General features: G+C 39.4%; 1 protein-coding gene across 3 annotated transcripts; it reads right to left on the reverse strand.

Moving 5' to 3' along the window:
* Positions 1-1,888: 1,888 nt before the first annotated feature.
* LOC119735415 lies at positions 1,889-15,187 on the reverse strand. 3 transcript variants are annotated; one of them, XM_038209113.1, is made up of 7 exons: positions 15,002-15,187; positions 11,658-11,737; positions 6,449-6,548; positions 5,569-5,616; positions 4,607-4,717; positions 4,014-4,076; positions 1,889-2,415 (listed from the first exon to the last, which is right to left on the reverse strand). In XM_038209113.1, exons 3-7 carry the CDS (start codon positions 6,450-6,452, stop codon positions 2,087-2,089), a joined length of 555 nt encoding a protein of 184 aa, XP_038065041.1. In that variant the 5' UTR covers positions 6,453-6,548; positions 11,658-11,737; positions 15,002-15,187; the 3' UTR covers positions 1,889-2,086. The 3 variants fall into 3 exon arrangements, with proteins under 3 accessions (XP_038065041.1, XP_038065042.1, XP_038065043.1); XM_038209114.1 differs by lacking the exon at positions 11,658-11,737; XM_038209115.1 differs by lacking the exons at positions 11,658-11,737; positions 15,002-15,187 and adding an exon at positions 8,540-9,211.
* Positions 15,188-16,097: the final 910 nt, after the last annotated feature.

A 16,097-nucleotide genomic window follows, 5' to 3' on the forward strand; every position in this document is an offset into this window, starting at 1 on the left:
GTTGTCCCGGCCAATTTTCTAAAATGTTCATTCACTTCTGAAATCGGTCATTCATTTTCGTCTGAATTTGAAAATCGCTCTGAACACGCGTTTCATTTTCGCTACTAGAACATTCGATTCCATTTCAGTTTAATTACATGTATAAAGTGATTGAGCAGCACCTTTCGTTTATGTTCATTCAGGTTCATTTACGAGACTTCTTTCTGGCTTTTAGTTTAATGTTCCGTGATGTAATCTGCTATTTTCAATGATAAAAAAACGTACTTTTGATTGCACATTCACGAAATTGTATTCCAGAACTCTGCGCGAAAGGTTACACTTGCGTAAATGAACGCACGGGTAACGTAATTGGCCGTCTGTTTCTCAAAACCGAATGCATGGACAATGAAAACGATTGAAGTTTCGTTGAATTGATATGGGATTAAAGACGTGCATTCAAATTCAGACGAGAACGAATGACCGATTTTCAGAAGTGAATGAACATTTCAGGACTTTGGCCGGGAAAACCTATTCAAAAAGCAAAAAGATTATACTAATCTAACCTCAAAATCTTTTCGCATGGAAACTACGATTTTCGATTAGCTAAAAAGTATTTTATTTTTGTCTGCCCTTAATAATTGTCATACAAAAAAACCCAAAATATTGACTGGTTTTCCTAGTCATTGAAAATCGACTAGGACTTTAGTTAAACATGCAATGTTGTATTTGACTAAAAAAAAGTAGTTGGGTTCGACTTCAATTTCAGTTATTTGCACTTTTTTTTTGGCATAACTTTTTGTCTGCCCTTAATAATTGTCATACAAAAAAAATACCAAAATATTGACTGGTTTCCTAGTCATTGAAAATCGACTAGGGCTTTAGTTATACATGCAATGTTGTATATGACTAGAAAAGGTAGTTGGGTTCGACTCCAATTTCAGTTATTTGCATAACTTTTTTTCCAAAGTCAATAATACTGACTGGAGACAATTGCACCCAGCTGACCCTGAATGGCTAATCAAATTTAACCGAGTTTTAGTCAAATCCTTCTAAAACTTTTTTTAGAGTGAACGTATACGTCTAGCTATCTGTAACCGTTTATACTGACCCTGTATTCTGTTGGTTCGTAGTATGAACAAATGCGCATTCGCATACGCATTCAGTGAACGCAGTACTAAAGTTTGTGAGAGCCTTCCATGAAAGCCTTCCTGCAGCCAATCATGCTTTGAAACACATTCGCCCTTATTCAACCTAAGTTATATGAGCATACATATCCGCATAACAAACAGCGAGTTTCGTGCCACGTTACAAGACCACACGAACTGTTCGTATCCATGGGCGTCGCCAGGGGTGTTGGGCAAGGGGGGGGGGCGCTTGCCACCACCCCACCCCCCTCCCGGGACAAGCAAAAACAAAAAAGAGGGGAAAAAGGAAATCAAAAAGAAAAGAAATAGAGGCTCGAAATCATTACTGTTGTTAATTTTATGGGTTGGGGGATGTCCCTGCCCAACCTCGAAAAAAATATCTATCGGGAACTTGCTGGAAAATATAGGGATTGGGGGGGATGTGCTTACCCCATCTAGAACAAATCCTGGCGACGCCCATGATTGTACTTGTTTGCTTGCCTAACCTCTTTATAACCAACATTCCTTATTGTTGTCTTTGTTCAAGTTGGGCGCCCTTTCTTCATCGCCATGCCCAGACCCCCGTCATACATACACTACTGTATTGATCCTAATAATTATGAAAAACATGTAGACTAGGCCAAAAAAAGTCTCCGGTTTCTGGTATGGAGCTTGCCCAAAAAGTGGTGCGGCGACGCGGCTTTTTTTTTTTTTTTTTACCTGATTTCTTTGCTTCAAATGTCAGCTGATGACTGCAAATGGTGTCCGACTAAACTTAGTGCAAATATATGGGAGTGCATAGAGGCCTCATGAAGCTTATTCTCGATCATAACCCCATCTAAAAACTCTATAGACGATTATAATAGTTATAATGACAATTGTAATCAAGCGTCAACTTCAGCTTTACATAGTTCCCCTAGACCGAAGTAGGAAAATAAAACATGTAATCGCTGTGGCCTCGTTGGTACTATACTCGTCAGAGTCTACATCATGACACGTTTAGCTGCTACGGCAAGGGCGAGAATGGCCGATAGAGGGCGCAATGCACTGCCCCCGCCACCGTCATTATTACCCCCGTCGTTCCCATTATCGCCCCCGCCGTTGCCACTATCGCCCCCGCCGTTATCAATATCACCACCGTTGCAACTGTCGCCTCGGCAGGAACAGATCTTACCGTCAAAGACACTTGAATTTCCGAGTCTTAGTAGGAAGACGACATCAAAATTGGCTTCCAATCCGTATTTACAATCGACAATGCCCACGTTTGCGCAGGTCCTGAGCGTTGCATTGTTGACGTTCAGATCAGCCCCATCTGTAAATCACAATTTTGATTTGAGCCGATTGGTTTCACACACAATCATAAAAATGGACGGTGAAATTAAGGCAAAGTAAAAAAAAAAAATGTTTCTCGTCCCCGCCCGCTTCCTTTTTGGAGGCCGCCTGGATTTTTTATTATTTTTTATTTTTAAAAAATGCAGAAAAAAAATACCGAAAAAGTCCCAAAAATCATCGAAAAATAAATACCAATACCAATGGAACTCTAAATGACACTTAGAATATGTTCAGTTCTCTTGTCCAACTTGTCTTTCGTTTTAAAAGTGTCTTTGAACAGTGGAACACCAACGGTTGCAGGAAATTTTAAAATGGCGGCCATCCTGGAAAAACAAATTAAAATAGAAAATAAAAAGACCCGCTTCCTCCTTTTTTTCAAAAACCCCGGACGAGAAACATTGTTTTTATTCGGCCTAACGGAATATACAACAATCAGGTAATGAATGATGGAGGCCGGCAGAAGGCAGCAGGTTGTTGGCCAGGCTCACCGGTACGGTTTAAAATGATTTAATATACAAATAACTACATAAAACACTTCTGGACAATTCAGGTTTGTTTTCGAAAAAAACTCTTCTGAAAAAGTGCGAGAAATTGAAATTATCTGCAAAGGGCTAAGGGGTCTGCAACCGGTTGCAACCTCTTGTTTGCTGTGGGATTGAAACGCAAAGTGCTGTCCTTTTTTCAAATACATGACTCTTTTTGTCAATCTTGGTCTGTATTTCAGAAGTTCTTCATACTGCATGGAAGTGTCTTGAGTTGTCATCTTCCTTGGATGAGCAGTTCTCAACAAATCTGCACGTGCCCATTTAGCCGGGATTGAACTATTGACCTTGGATATCCTAGCCAAACATCAGTCCCTCAGACAAGAACCATGTGTTCGTGTTATAAAATCTCAGTGAGTCTATATAGTCGGCCTCGCCGCGCCGTGTGTGTGGAAGTTCGTTGTGGAGCGAAGGCCTAGGCTTAAATGGAAGATACAACATTTGCAAACATCCAAAAACTAAATGATCAAATTATCACAAAATACCTTACTGGATTGTTAGGGAATGACAGTCTAAAGCATCCTGTAAAATCGTGGCCGGTTTGTTGACATTTTCAAGAAAATTTGTATTTTGTCATAGCTGGTCGGCCGGCGACCATGCGTTGGAGAAAACTGGCTTTTTTTTACAAAACTGCTCCTAATTTTACAAGTTTTAGTTATTCCACTTTTTTGCAATTGATTCCACACCTGTGAAGGGGTAAAAGCCTGCTAGACTGATTCTCTGACCTTACAATTTTTCAAAAAAGCCTTTAAATTGCTCCGTTTCGTATTGCAGTCAGGGAACCAGACTACAAGAACATGGTTGTTTTTTACTCTTTTTTTTCCAGCATCTACAATACCAAAACGTGCAACAAGTCAATTTAATAATATTTGCTGCAACATACTTATCCTCCAAATCCAATTTTTCTGAATATCGCAAGTTTGCAACAAAAGCAAATGTTGTACATTCCTTTCAGTTAAGTTGCGAAAGTTTAAAACGGGATTGTTCTAAACTTTCAATTCGATGAATTTGTAATAATGAAATGCCATAGACTGACCTCGTGTTGCCTGGAATGCCCCTGCAATGGTTATACATCCGCTAGTTGCCCCGGTACAGTCAGCTGTGAGTCAATGGCAAGAACACGTTCGTACAGTTAAATTACTCAGTAGGGCTCATAGACCCCGTTCACGGGTACGCCCTCACCGAGGACAGCTAAGGGAATAAATGTGTGTTCGAGAGGTTTTATTCACTCTGTTTAAGACTGCTTAGAGTCTGGATGCTGATAATTACCAGAGCCGGAGGTAATCATCAGCACCCAGACTTTTTTGAACAAAACAAATGCCATTGTAGTCTATAGACCTTTATCATGCTGCCACCATTTCAGGCTTGTATCCAATCACAGTTCTGAATGAAATTGTTTTGTGCAAGAAGGAACCAGACTATCCAGCCTCGCTTTGGTTACGTTTATTTGAATGGGGAAAACATCAAGATGGCCGCGATAATGATAATGGTCGGACACTTCCTTTCCTTTTGTTTAAATCAAACTGGGACCGCACATTTTACAGGAATTCCTTTGCATTTGTGATAGCAGCCAGGAAAATGTTGCCGTCAATTTTAATGGATTTGGTTTTCTTCCACTGGTTATAATACCTTTGAACTCATCAGGAGGTGGATCATCCCCGCAGCGGGCTTCTCCCTGGTTAGACAAAGATGTCCCGGGGAGCATGAACGACGCACAACGGTAGCATTGTAACGCCCAAGCTGTTAAAAAAAGACACCATCAAGAACAACTAGACTATGAATCCAAATGTTTCAACGTATTTGTCGGTGTCGTTATGTGGTGTGTTGATACAACGGAAATTAACAACTGGTGACCAAATAAATATGTATTTAATGACCAATATCAAAGATGGCATTTGGGACCATTTACTTCACATGAATGCTGTTCGTTTTCCAATAATAATGCAAATCTAAATCCAAAGAACAATGTTCAATTCCTGACCTGTTGAAGTGTCAGCTCAGTGGATGTTAAGTTTTTTGAGAAAACAAATGCACAGCCAACCTTTTGAATACTAAACACAATTTCGTCAATAGCAGTGTAATTCCAAAAATCAGTCCAACTGACTGATCGATGGATCTCACCTACATTTATTGATTTCTTTTAAATGACAGCAAGCCAGACGATATCATTTCGTTTGGGTGTTTAGTGCCAGTACGATGTACGATCTTTCACCCAATTATAAGCTATTTGATAATAGTTCGGTACAGGTTACTTTTGGATACATGCAGCTGTTATTTTAGCTCCCTCTTTCGATGCTGTTCTGTTACATTAAAAACAAGGGGTAGATGTGACAATGCTTTTCGTAATCTCCATACTTTAAAATCACGAACAGGGTGACCGTCTTATAGCTGATTTCCGGCTAACGTTGACGGATTTTTAAAAAACGAGTTTGACAGAATAGATTTTTGGGCAGATTTCTGGCAGAATTCTTCTGTATTTCGAGCAATTCTGTGGAATTTAGCAGATTTTTGATCAATCGGACAGATTTTTGAAATGGATTTAGTAAAATTTGGTCATGACCTTACGGTCACCGTGATCACGATTGACTTACCGCAGTGACCCGAGAAAGCGACGACAATCAACAGCACAAGCTTTGCTCCTAAAACAAAAACGATTTTTCAAAAGAGCGTACGAATTATTATTCCACGCATATCCAATTGGGTTTTTTTTAATTATGGAAACTCCAAAGCGTTCTCTTTTTTGGAAAATAAACAAACATATAATTTGTCGCTCGGGAAACAAATAAACTATGATTAATTCTTAATAAGCTTGCGTTCAGAAGTGGAAGTATTGAGCTTTGCAATTCAAAACAAATTACATTTTATCCCCTGTAGGATGCATTGTCCGCATAGACTGTCGAGTTTCACCTCGGAAAATATATTTTCAATTTATTTTAATTACAATTTTCGGAGCAATAGAAACAGTTATTCACTTTTGAATGAGAGATTGAAAAATAAAATGCACCATCGTTTATTTATTAAAGAGTCTCTCGTCGAGAAGGCCATAGGCCTGTGCGCAAAAATAAAAAGGAAACAGTTTTGTTCAGAGGGTTTCAGACGCTCAAAATATATTGGGGGGAGTTAAAACAAAAAATAAAAATGAAAATTTGCAAGGACAAATGCAATAGTGCATAAGTCTTTAAGATAGACTCAAAATAAACTGGGCTCGATACGCACATGCAGTCTAGTCTGGGGACATATATGACCAGGAATCCAGACCGGATTTGACCTGCCACTTTGTGTCAAAATGACACTTCTCTGAGGAGCCTACCGAGCCATTTGAGACAGTCCGGTGTCATTTTTGAAATCAAATACTGTAAATTTAAAAACGGAAACTCGGAAAATGTAGAAACCCAGGAAAGTGTGAGGGAAACCGACCCGGATTCATGCTCGAACCTGACGCTAGTTACATCAGAGGCTGCGGCTACTCACCCATTGTTGCCAGTTGGGTGTCCTGTCAATTCCAAGAAAGTTGTTTTTTTAGCAAGAGCTTTGCAATTGCATAAGACGCACAAGGCAGACAGCATCAAACCTACATGAAGCGAAACAAGACAAAATGGAACTGTACTCTTAAAAAAAATTAATGGTACACACTTCGTCCGGAGATCGGAACATAACGCTTTTAATAATCTCCCATACATTTCACTTAAATGTTAAAGGAAACATGCAATATAATGTTAGGCCTTAAATATATTTAAAACACATTTTTTTTGCCATGTGACTATTACTTTCTACCTCCTTTGTAGCAGTTAAAGGAAAAACTCAACATTTTAGTTTTTATGCTAATACAAATTTCCACATTCATGAGCCAAAGCGTGATGTCATTTAAGGCAGAACAGTACTGTCTCCATAGTATCAACATTTTCTTCCTTTTTTTGAAAGTGTTCCCACTTTTTACTTAGTTATCATGTTAAAACCTTAGCGGGAGTCAGTGTGAACAAAATCGCTTCCACATTTCTTTGTTTTTTATTGTCCCAGCCACGTGGTAGCCATGCCCAGGTCATCTATCACTAGATCCTAGTATGGACCATGGTTCATCCACTAGAGGGGGTGTCAGTCTTGTGATCCTACTGGAGGGGCTGGAAATTGGCGGGAAAACCTAGTATGCTTGTGCGCATTTACATAGGTTTGTGTACAAATGCATTGTTCACGTAGGGATTCCCTCGATCACCCCTGTGACCAAAATGGAACTGTCAGATTGGCATTGAGGAGGTTAGTGTCTGGTTTTATTGACTGTTTAGGGACTGAGGCATACCAGGGGTTAATCTGGGGTGAATGGTGGACTTTGATGGTGTCATGGATTGATTCCCAGCAGGCGTCTGATATTATACTGCCAAAAATTGGCCCGCCTAGGGCTCGTTGGGACAATAGTAGAGGCCAATTTTTCTTCACAACTTTGTTGTGGGTAATTTTGAAGGACCAAATGTGTACTGTTCATGTGCATCTTTGACAAGGAGCTAGTACCTAAGATTGTGTGACAAATGCAAAATCAATCAATATTTAGTTGTTTGCCCTTCACGACATATAAACACTGACTACTCAATGTGTTACCTCCCGAGTGAAAGTTGGAAAAAAATCACTCGGGTGGGACTCGAACCAACACCTCCTGTTTTCAAGTGCAGATGTCTTACCACTCGACCGCCGATCGAGCTAACGGGATTGGTTGAGATTAAGCGGAGTAAGGGAAGTCCAACGGCGCACGCTTTAAATAAGGGCCGGGGAAAATTTTGATTTGTGCGGTCGGAATTTATCGTGTTTTTTGTTTCAAAACAAGCGCAAGACTCGAGGGTAAAAAGTGAAGTAAGCTCGGGTCGGGAATTTATTTTCCCAAGGGTATCATGCAAAAAACGGATACCGCCCAGCCCTTTGAAGTACAAGGACGAACGCGGTCGAGGTCGTGGAGTTTCCCCACGTGACTATTTTCCCACAGTGCCGGACAAAAAGGGAGTTGTTAGTCACAAACATATCCATCGAGTTGAAACTTCAACCTTTTTTTAATGCTAATTGCCTAGATTTTGAGTGATATTATTGTTGGAAACGAACAAAATGCATGGAAAGGAGATAATATCATACATGTTAATAAATTTAAATCAATATTTCTTGCTAAATCACGACTTAAAAAAAAAACCACTAAAATAATTATTTTGAAAAGAAGGTGATGCGCTCGTAGCAGAGTCGTGCATATAGATTATACAAAGGCAATAGTTCAACCGGGTTACAATGACGGTATACGTGCATGTAACTATCATCTGATCATAAAAAAAAACGCTTCCCATACTTTAGTGATTCGTACGCTAGCTCTTCCATGCGCTTGTTGCACATCTTATAATTGAATGTGTTTGCATTTATTGGCGATGAGAGCCAAGCAAATTGACGAGGTTGAGATATATATAGGAACACTTTTTTTGTCTGATATAATTAGGAATAACAAGACTTCATTTCTAAATTTCTTGGAATTCTAATCAAACGTTATTAGAACCGACGAGAAATGACCATATCAGGCTCTTCTTTTACTAAAATCACCTCTAAGAACTTTGGTGTTCCCTCCAAACTTCGATCGTTTCTCCAGAGTCCTTCTACAATACTACCCTTCTTCATTTAAAGGGCACTGCACCCCAATAAAAATCAGCTTCCGCCGCTCGAGATTTCCTGTGACTGTCCACACGGCGGTGATAGGTCATGGGGCATGTACACCTTTTATATTTCCCCTGATTGTTAAACCAGGCGACATCGTTATAGGGAATAGGTCTATCAAGTCAAAAGAAAACAGTCCTGATTTCGATTTCCTCAAAACAACTTCCCTTACAGCTAGGTTGCTATATTGTCCTTGAATCTCTGTGTAAAAATAATTTGCTCTGTCAATAATGTAAGAATGCATGTAATAACACTGTAACACGTGCAGTAACTAGTAAACACAATTTTTAGTATTCAAACTTTGGATAAATGCCAATCAGACATGATTATATATATCGATGTCTGTGGTCTAAGTGCTAAGAAGGACAGTTTGCAAAAGATTGTTAACCATGGGTCCAAATTTACCGGACTGCCCAGAGAGACCTTAATCAGTTTTGCCAGTAACAAGTACTCAGAAAAGCCCAGTTGTTGGATTTAGAAAAATGCACAGTCAAATTCCCTTTTATCCCATTTAATTTCAAGATTCTTTTGATGGACAAAAAAAGTTCTCGTAGAATTCTCAAAGTGCTGGCCTCAACCAGGAAAGTGGTTCATAAATTCATTTCCAAATGGAACAATGGTTACAAACAGACTTTAGTTTTTCTAAATGGTCGTTGATTTTTTAATATTCCTTTCAATTGCACTGTAGATACTATGCTGAGAGGGTTCCAATACAGACTAATTCATAGAATTCTCGGTACGAAACACTTTCTGTTTAAAATCAATAAGTCCACGACGAACCAATGTACATTTTGTAAAAATGAAGATGAAACTCGTACCCATCTCTTTTGCTCATGTGTTTACACAGTCTCATTTTGGGGTTCAGTGGTTTTGTGGATCAAGGACAAAACCAAATATTTACCATTACCCTAAATAATGAAATGTGTTTGTTTGGCAAAGCTGACTTTCAGTTCAAAGCTATCAACTTAATTTTATTAATTTGCCGTTTCCATATTTATAAAATGAAAATGATTGAGAAAGTGCCCTCTTTCCTAGTTCTAAAAAAGGGTTTGAAAAACTACTACTCCGTGGAAAAATATATGTATATTTGTTATGATAATGTTGGAAAATCTTTCTGTAAATGGGATTCCTTTTCCGCACTTTTCCAAGAGTAATTGTTTGAATTGCCTTGTTTTGTGTTTGTATGAACTCCTATTTAAATGTGCTTATTTTTAAAAATGAGTTTTTATTGTTGAAAATAAAGAGTTATCCCCGGGATAAGGAAGAAAAGCCCAGTCGATCTTAGCCAGCATGGGCGTCGCGAGGGTGGGGGGGGGGGGGGCAAGGGGGGCGCTTGCCCCCCCCCCCCCCCGGAAAAGCAAAAAAATGGGAGGAAAAAAAAGAGGAAAAAAGAAAAGAAAAAGAGGCGCGAAGTCTTAGTGGTGTAAATTTAATGAGTTGGGGGGCAAAATGTGCCTGCCCCCATCTTAAACTGATAAATCGAGAATTTGTTGAGAAATACAAGATTTGTTGGGGGAAAATATGTTTTGCACCCCTATAGAAAAAAATCCTCGCGACGCCAGTGTTGTAGTCGAGTACTTTTTTCCGAGTACCGAGTCCTGCCGAGTACTTGGGTTGCCGAGTACGAGTACGAGTACGAGTATTTGTACCTTCGAGTACAAGAACGGATCTCCGAGTACGAGTACTTGTACGTACGAGTACGAGTACTTCCGAGTAGGAGTACGAGTACTTCCGAGTACGAGTACGAATACGAGTACTCACATTTCCGAATACGGCCATACGGCAAATGGTTCATTGTGCGTCAATGGCCCAGGCCCAGTCGACCGATATACGGACCCACTTACGGCTAGCTGTTAAATGTGTTTATCCGGACTTGCACAAAGGAAAATCAGGAAATCTAGATTTCTCAACAAGGCAATCAACAATTTCAAACTGAAAGAATCGATAAAATAAGGCCATGGTAAGTGAAGCTATAACATTTTTCACCTGAGTACTGCTATTCGAGAACGAGTACTTAAATGATCGAGTAAAATTTGACATGTTGAGTACGAGTACTTTGCTGCCCGAGTACGAGTACCGTCATTTCGAGTACAAGTACTTTGACATTCGAGTACGAGTACGAGTACGAGTACTCCAAAAAAGTACTTGAGTAGTACTCGAGTACGAGTACCGAGTACGAGTACTACAACACTGGGCGACGCCCATGTTAGCCAGTAAAAATCATGTGTAGTAAAAACCATGTTGAGTTTCTTCCATCGGGACGCCCACTAAAGATGCCTTCCATGAGAACCAACAGAAGAAAGTTCTCGTTTATCCAAGTAGCTTTAAGACATATAATTAACTAAAAATCATTTGTAATTTCTTATGTTCATCATTTTATTTGTCATTTTTATATGCAACCATTAATCAGGAGGGTCTCAGTATAATTATCATTTTTCGAGCTGTCATTACTCCAGTGGCCATTAGACCATGCATTTTATAGGTCCATCATCTTAAATTGAACATTTTTTTAATTTTTTTTTTATCGTGTTTACATTATCGTAAATATGGGGATATGTTTTTATAGGAATATGTTTTTATATAGGTTGAGTTTTTAAACCAAATTTAATTGAGATAAGGACATATTGTTTGTGATGTAAGTTTCATATATTTATATTTACTCGACTTGAAATTTACTAAGTGTTTTTAATGAGCTGTCCAACCGTATATGTAATTGCCTTTTTAAGGACAAATTAATATTTTGAATTGAATTGTATTGAAATGAATTGAATTGAATATGCTGTGAATAGTGCCAGATGGTGGCCTAAGTGTGTGCCAGGTTTGAAGTCGATCAGATGTGAAAAAAAGTCCCAAAGTCTGGTGCAGAACGAAACACGTGTTATCCTATGGGGAAAAAAGTGGAAGAAACAAAAATAAAGAGAGAGGAAAAACAACAAAATCAAGAGCTGTTTCGGTGTGCACGCCGAGTCAGCTTAGAAAAATGTTGCACAACAAAATTGTAGCTTACCTGTCAAAACACGCCACTGGTTCGAAGTGTGTTGGACAATCTCCAAGCTCCAATTTATAGATAGAAAGTATCGTCCCGATCTGTTTTCGTGAAGTATTTACGCCCGGAGTTAAGCCAATCACGTATCAACCCGAATGTAAAATTTGCATAAGGTCACGTGCATTTATTAGTTATTCAATTCATCGCTTTGTCCCTGTGCAAAAGTGCCAAGTGGAAGTAGTTCTGTATTCACTGTCAACTGCCACTTGATTTCGCTACAGTAGTTTGCCTCGCCATTGACCTTGGCCTAATAGTCAGGCAGCTTAGGCCAGCTTTTGGAAGGATGTGGACATTCCGGACAAAAGCGCCAAATTTTCCATACATGCTCCTTATTGCTTTAATTAGTTTCAATTTTTGATAGAATCCAACTTATCCAATCACGATATGGCGGCCATCTTGGTTTTTAAAGATGGCTGCCATTGAAAACCTATTTTTACCCATATCTCATCTTCTAAGCCACATGGGATTAAAGTTGTGTGTCTAAACATGCATTTTCAGGGTCAAGGAATGCAACTGTACCATTTTGGGATAGTGTCAAAGTGGTTCGTTTGTCCAGATACAGTATTGTTGCCATCTTATTTTTAAAAATGGCCGCCGGGATTGAAAACTACATGTATTGCATCTTTAAGCCATTTAACATTGAAATCTTAGTGTCTAAACATATATTTTCAGGGTCAAAGAACGCAACTGAATCATTTGGGTTAGTGCTAAGTGTAGTATTTAATGTTTGGAAAGAATTAGAGACACACACGCGGGTTCTCGGCTGACTGTTAGGTGTATTCAACAACTGAATGGAGGTCAATCCGTGACCTATGATGTTATCAAGTACATGTGTATGGAGTGCCTATGATACAATATTACAAACCTTTCCACCTTGCTTGCTAATAGTCCAAAAATGCAATTAAAGTTTTGTAATGGTGTATTGGGCCATATTTGGAAAGAAGGGACACACACACGCGGTTCTCGGCTGGCTGTTAGGTGTATTCAACAACTGAATGGAGGTCAATCCGTGACCTATGATGTCATCAAGTACATGTGTATGGAGCGCCTATGATACAATATTACACTAAATGGTTAATTTGTCCAGATACATTGCGGCAGCCATCATTGATTTTTAAGATGGCCGCCATTTTGAAAACCTACATCTTCCAATATCTGTTCTTCTAAGCCACTTGGGATTAAAATTTTGGCGTCCAAATATACATTTTCAGGGTCAAGGAATGCAACTGTTCCATTTATGACAGTGTAAAATGGTCAGTTTGTACACGATTGTGGCCATCTTCGATTTTAAAGATGGCCACCAGATAATGATTGCATTTACTAATATATCAGCGACTACCCCATATCAAATCACATAGGTGTCCAAACATACATTTTCAGGTCAGGAAATACAACTCTTTTATTCAGAAGAGACCACTGGTGATTTTAGTTATACACACAAAATAGTCAAATTGAAGATAAAATCTCTGAACAGAAAACATGTACCGTTGATATATACTGCAGTCACCGAAAATACTGTATGAAGTAAAACAACATTGTGTGAGAATCACACACGTTTTCAGTTGAAAAGTGCTCGCCCTAATTCTCACAGTTGCAACCACAGAGTTTATTGCACTTAACAAGGTGCTGCATGCACGTCTTGCACCGCATTACACTTTGATTCTTGAATCCACATTAACTAGTTCACTGCAGGCTTTGGAGGCCACAGGTATGGTCCAGACAGGAACCCATTAGTGTTTTTGCTCATGATACCAGTGAAGTAACATTTTTTTTAAAGCCTGTAATGTTTGATTCAATGAAAATGTGTGTTGCTGCAATATACATGTATTTAGATTATTGTAAGCCTTATAATATTGAAGTTACGTCACCGACAGCTTTTGCCATATCCTTGTGTGTCTTGACAAGTTTAAAAATCGGTAAATATGTGGTTTTTTTTGTGACTGGCAATTTACCGTCTTAACGACTTTCGACATTCGGAAGCCAGATTCAAGGTAGACGATTGTATGCAAAGGAGGTCGGATCTTGAGTGTCGAGTAGAACAACGAAGCACGCACCCCAATATGGCTGCAATGCAAAGAATCTATAGTCAGTGGTTTTCCTATAATAATTCAATGGCATGCCAGAGCGGCATAAAAAAGTGAGTTTTGATCCGAAAGGTATACCGGATGCGATTGTCTTTTCCGTACAGGCAAGTAAAGCAATTTTATGAGCAATCTATAGACTTTTCATAATGCAGTGCGCCACCACGAGTTTGCAACGGATTTTTTTTTTTTTTTAGTTTTTGGTCGACAAAACACGACCCAGTTGAACAACTATCAGTGAACAACTTGAGCTAATTTGTTCAGGTTGCAGAGCGTTCTGTCGCCTTCCCCCAAAAAACACCATAGTGATTAAAAGAAAAGAAAGTAAAGGACAAGCAGACGCTAAATATTAAGAAGCTTCTGACCGGACAAACTAATGTGAGGGGAGGCGACGCCCGGCGGCAGCGTCCCTGGGTTTGAAGAACTATGACGATCCTTCGGATTGGAGGGCGTGTGCCCTCAAGGCAAGAGGACTCCCAACACAAGAAATTAATTCAGGTCTTGGTTTATTAAAATCCTTTGTACGTATAAAATCCTTGGTGTAAAACAACTCTCGTGTATCAAATCCCTTCAAATCCCTGAAATATGACAACATAAATAAATATTTAATACAAAAGTTAATCATACAATTTCCACGACATTAAATAATTAAATCTCTATAACATAATAGGAGTAAATAAACACAATCAAAATAAAACCTTGACTCATCCAACTCTTGTGGGTTTACAATCATGGATTATAAGCCTGTGCCATCCGTGACCTTGTGCAATGAACCTAGCATACATGAAAGTAATGAAAATATAGTTTACATTTATAAACAAACTTCCCTGTAAAACCATGTGTTTCACATGCACAGCGCGCAGCTTCAAATAGTAAAATAATACATGAACCGTGCGCGGTTGTCATGGATATGACCCCAAAGGTCACCAAAACTTTCCACAAGTACAGCGCGCACGTACGTGAGCGTAATGCTGTATAGAAATCAACGCTTCACAGTGTACAAGAACTAATACAACATCTACAACATGTACGTGTAAGAGTTGTCACACGCGGGTTCTGCGGATCAAAGTTTAGGCAACAAAAGTTATCCAATATCAATGCAAATTGGTCTAATCCAAGATTAATCTCCTGTTTCAGATACTTCTGTGATCCTTTACGATACCCACTGTTCATTCATTACACCTAAATCATGATTTAAAAGCAACATAAAAACGGGATATTTACCGGATCGTTTCTGGTTACCCTGCACTTGTTTCATGCAGAGTGCATAAGAGAACTGCACTTTCTAAAAAAGGGCGCCTTCTTGGGATCAGAGGTTGACACTTAAAGTCGGATTCTCACACTAACAATTTCCAATAGCTCACGCTGCGAATTTGCCGACCACCTCCCACAATGCACTGGGGAAAATGAACTCTCCTTTGCAAACTCTTGGTGGCGCACTGCATTGTGAAACGCCCGAATTCAGTCGGTGCAGCAACGTATCCAGCATTAAGGGGGCGCTTTTAAAAACTTAACGGCCATTTTGTAAACTATATAGGCATTATCTGCCCATTTTAATTTCAGGGCGCAGTGTAAGGGTTTGGGGGCTTGGATTTCATAATTCTCGTTCATATCCGAATTCGCCATACCATTTTTATTTAAATGGTTACAGAAAACAAATAATCCACAATTTTAGGGTCCGTTTTGTTTTCATCTAGCTCGAGGGGGCACATTTATGCTCGAGGGGGGACATTTATGTCCGCAAGAGGGGCTACCGGCCCCCAGTTCCGCCGCACCTGTATACTATAGTGACAAATGTGCAAAAAAGGTCATTAGCATTTGTGACCTGCCTTAGCATAATGAGGAATAACCCCCACCTTTGACTTTTCACGTTGTGTACATAATGTAAAAAAGCACAAATTATTGGCTTTCCAGTTATTAATATTGTGAAACCTACAAACAGATGTCTCAGTTGCCTTAAAGGTTGGTGTGTTTCTTTGTTGATGAAGTACAAGGAAACTTACAAGGAGCAAATGCTATTTTCAACTAGTTTTGTGATAAATAATGGGTTAAAAATAGCTTTTGCCGGTTATTTTCTTCTATGACTCCCTATTAAAGTGTTTCTCTTAATTTTGCCCCAGATAAACGTGATCCCAAAATGCCTCTGAAACTGTTTTCCAGAGAGGAGGAAACACTGTGTGGACGTGGGCAAGTCTTGACGAAGGGCACACCGCACCATAACTCCGGGCAGGACTCCAACCCACAGCCTGCAGACGACACATTCAGTGTTCCAGACCATTAGGCCACGGTAATCTATGGGATATGCGGTACCAGGCTCCTA

The sequence above is a fragment of the Patiria miniata genome, unplaced genomic scaffold, assembly GCF_015706575.1.
Source record: "Patiria miniata isolate m_02_andy unplaced genomic scaffold, ASM1570657v1 HiC_scaffold_29, whole genome shotgun sequence".
Lineage (NCBI taxonomy): Eukaryota > Metazoa > Echinodermata > Asteroidea > Valvatida > Asterinidae > Patiria > Patiria miniata.

Excerpts from the sequence above, each read along its gene's own strand:
- LOC119735415 (XM_038209114.1), bottom strand. Across the intron at positions 4,718-5,568 it reads CGCTTTCTCGGGTCACTGCG|CTTGGGCGTTACAATGCTAC; the intron begins GTAAGTCAATCG and ends TTTTTTTAACAG. Across the intron at positions 4,077-4,606 it reads ACCTCCTGATGAGTTCAAAG|CTGACTGTACCGGGGCAACT; the intron begins GTATTATAACCA and ends ATTGACTCACAG.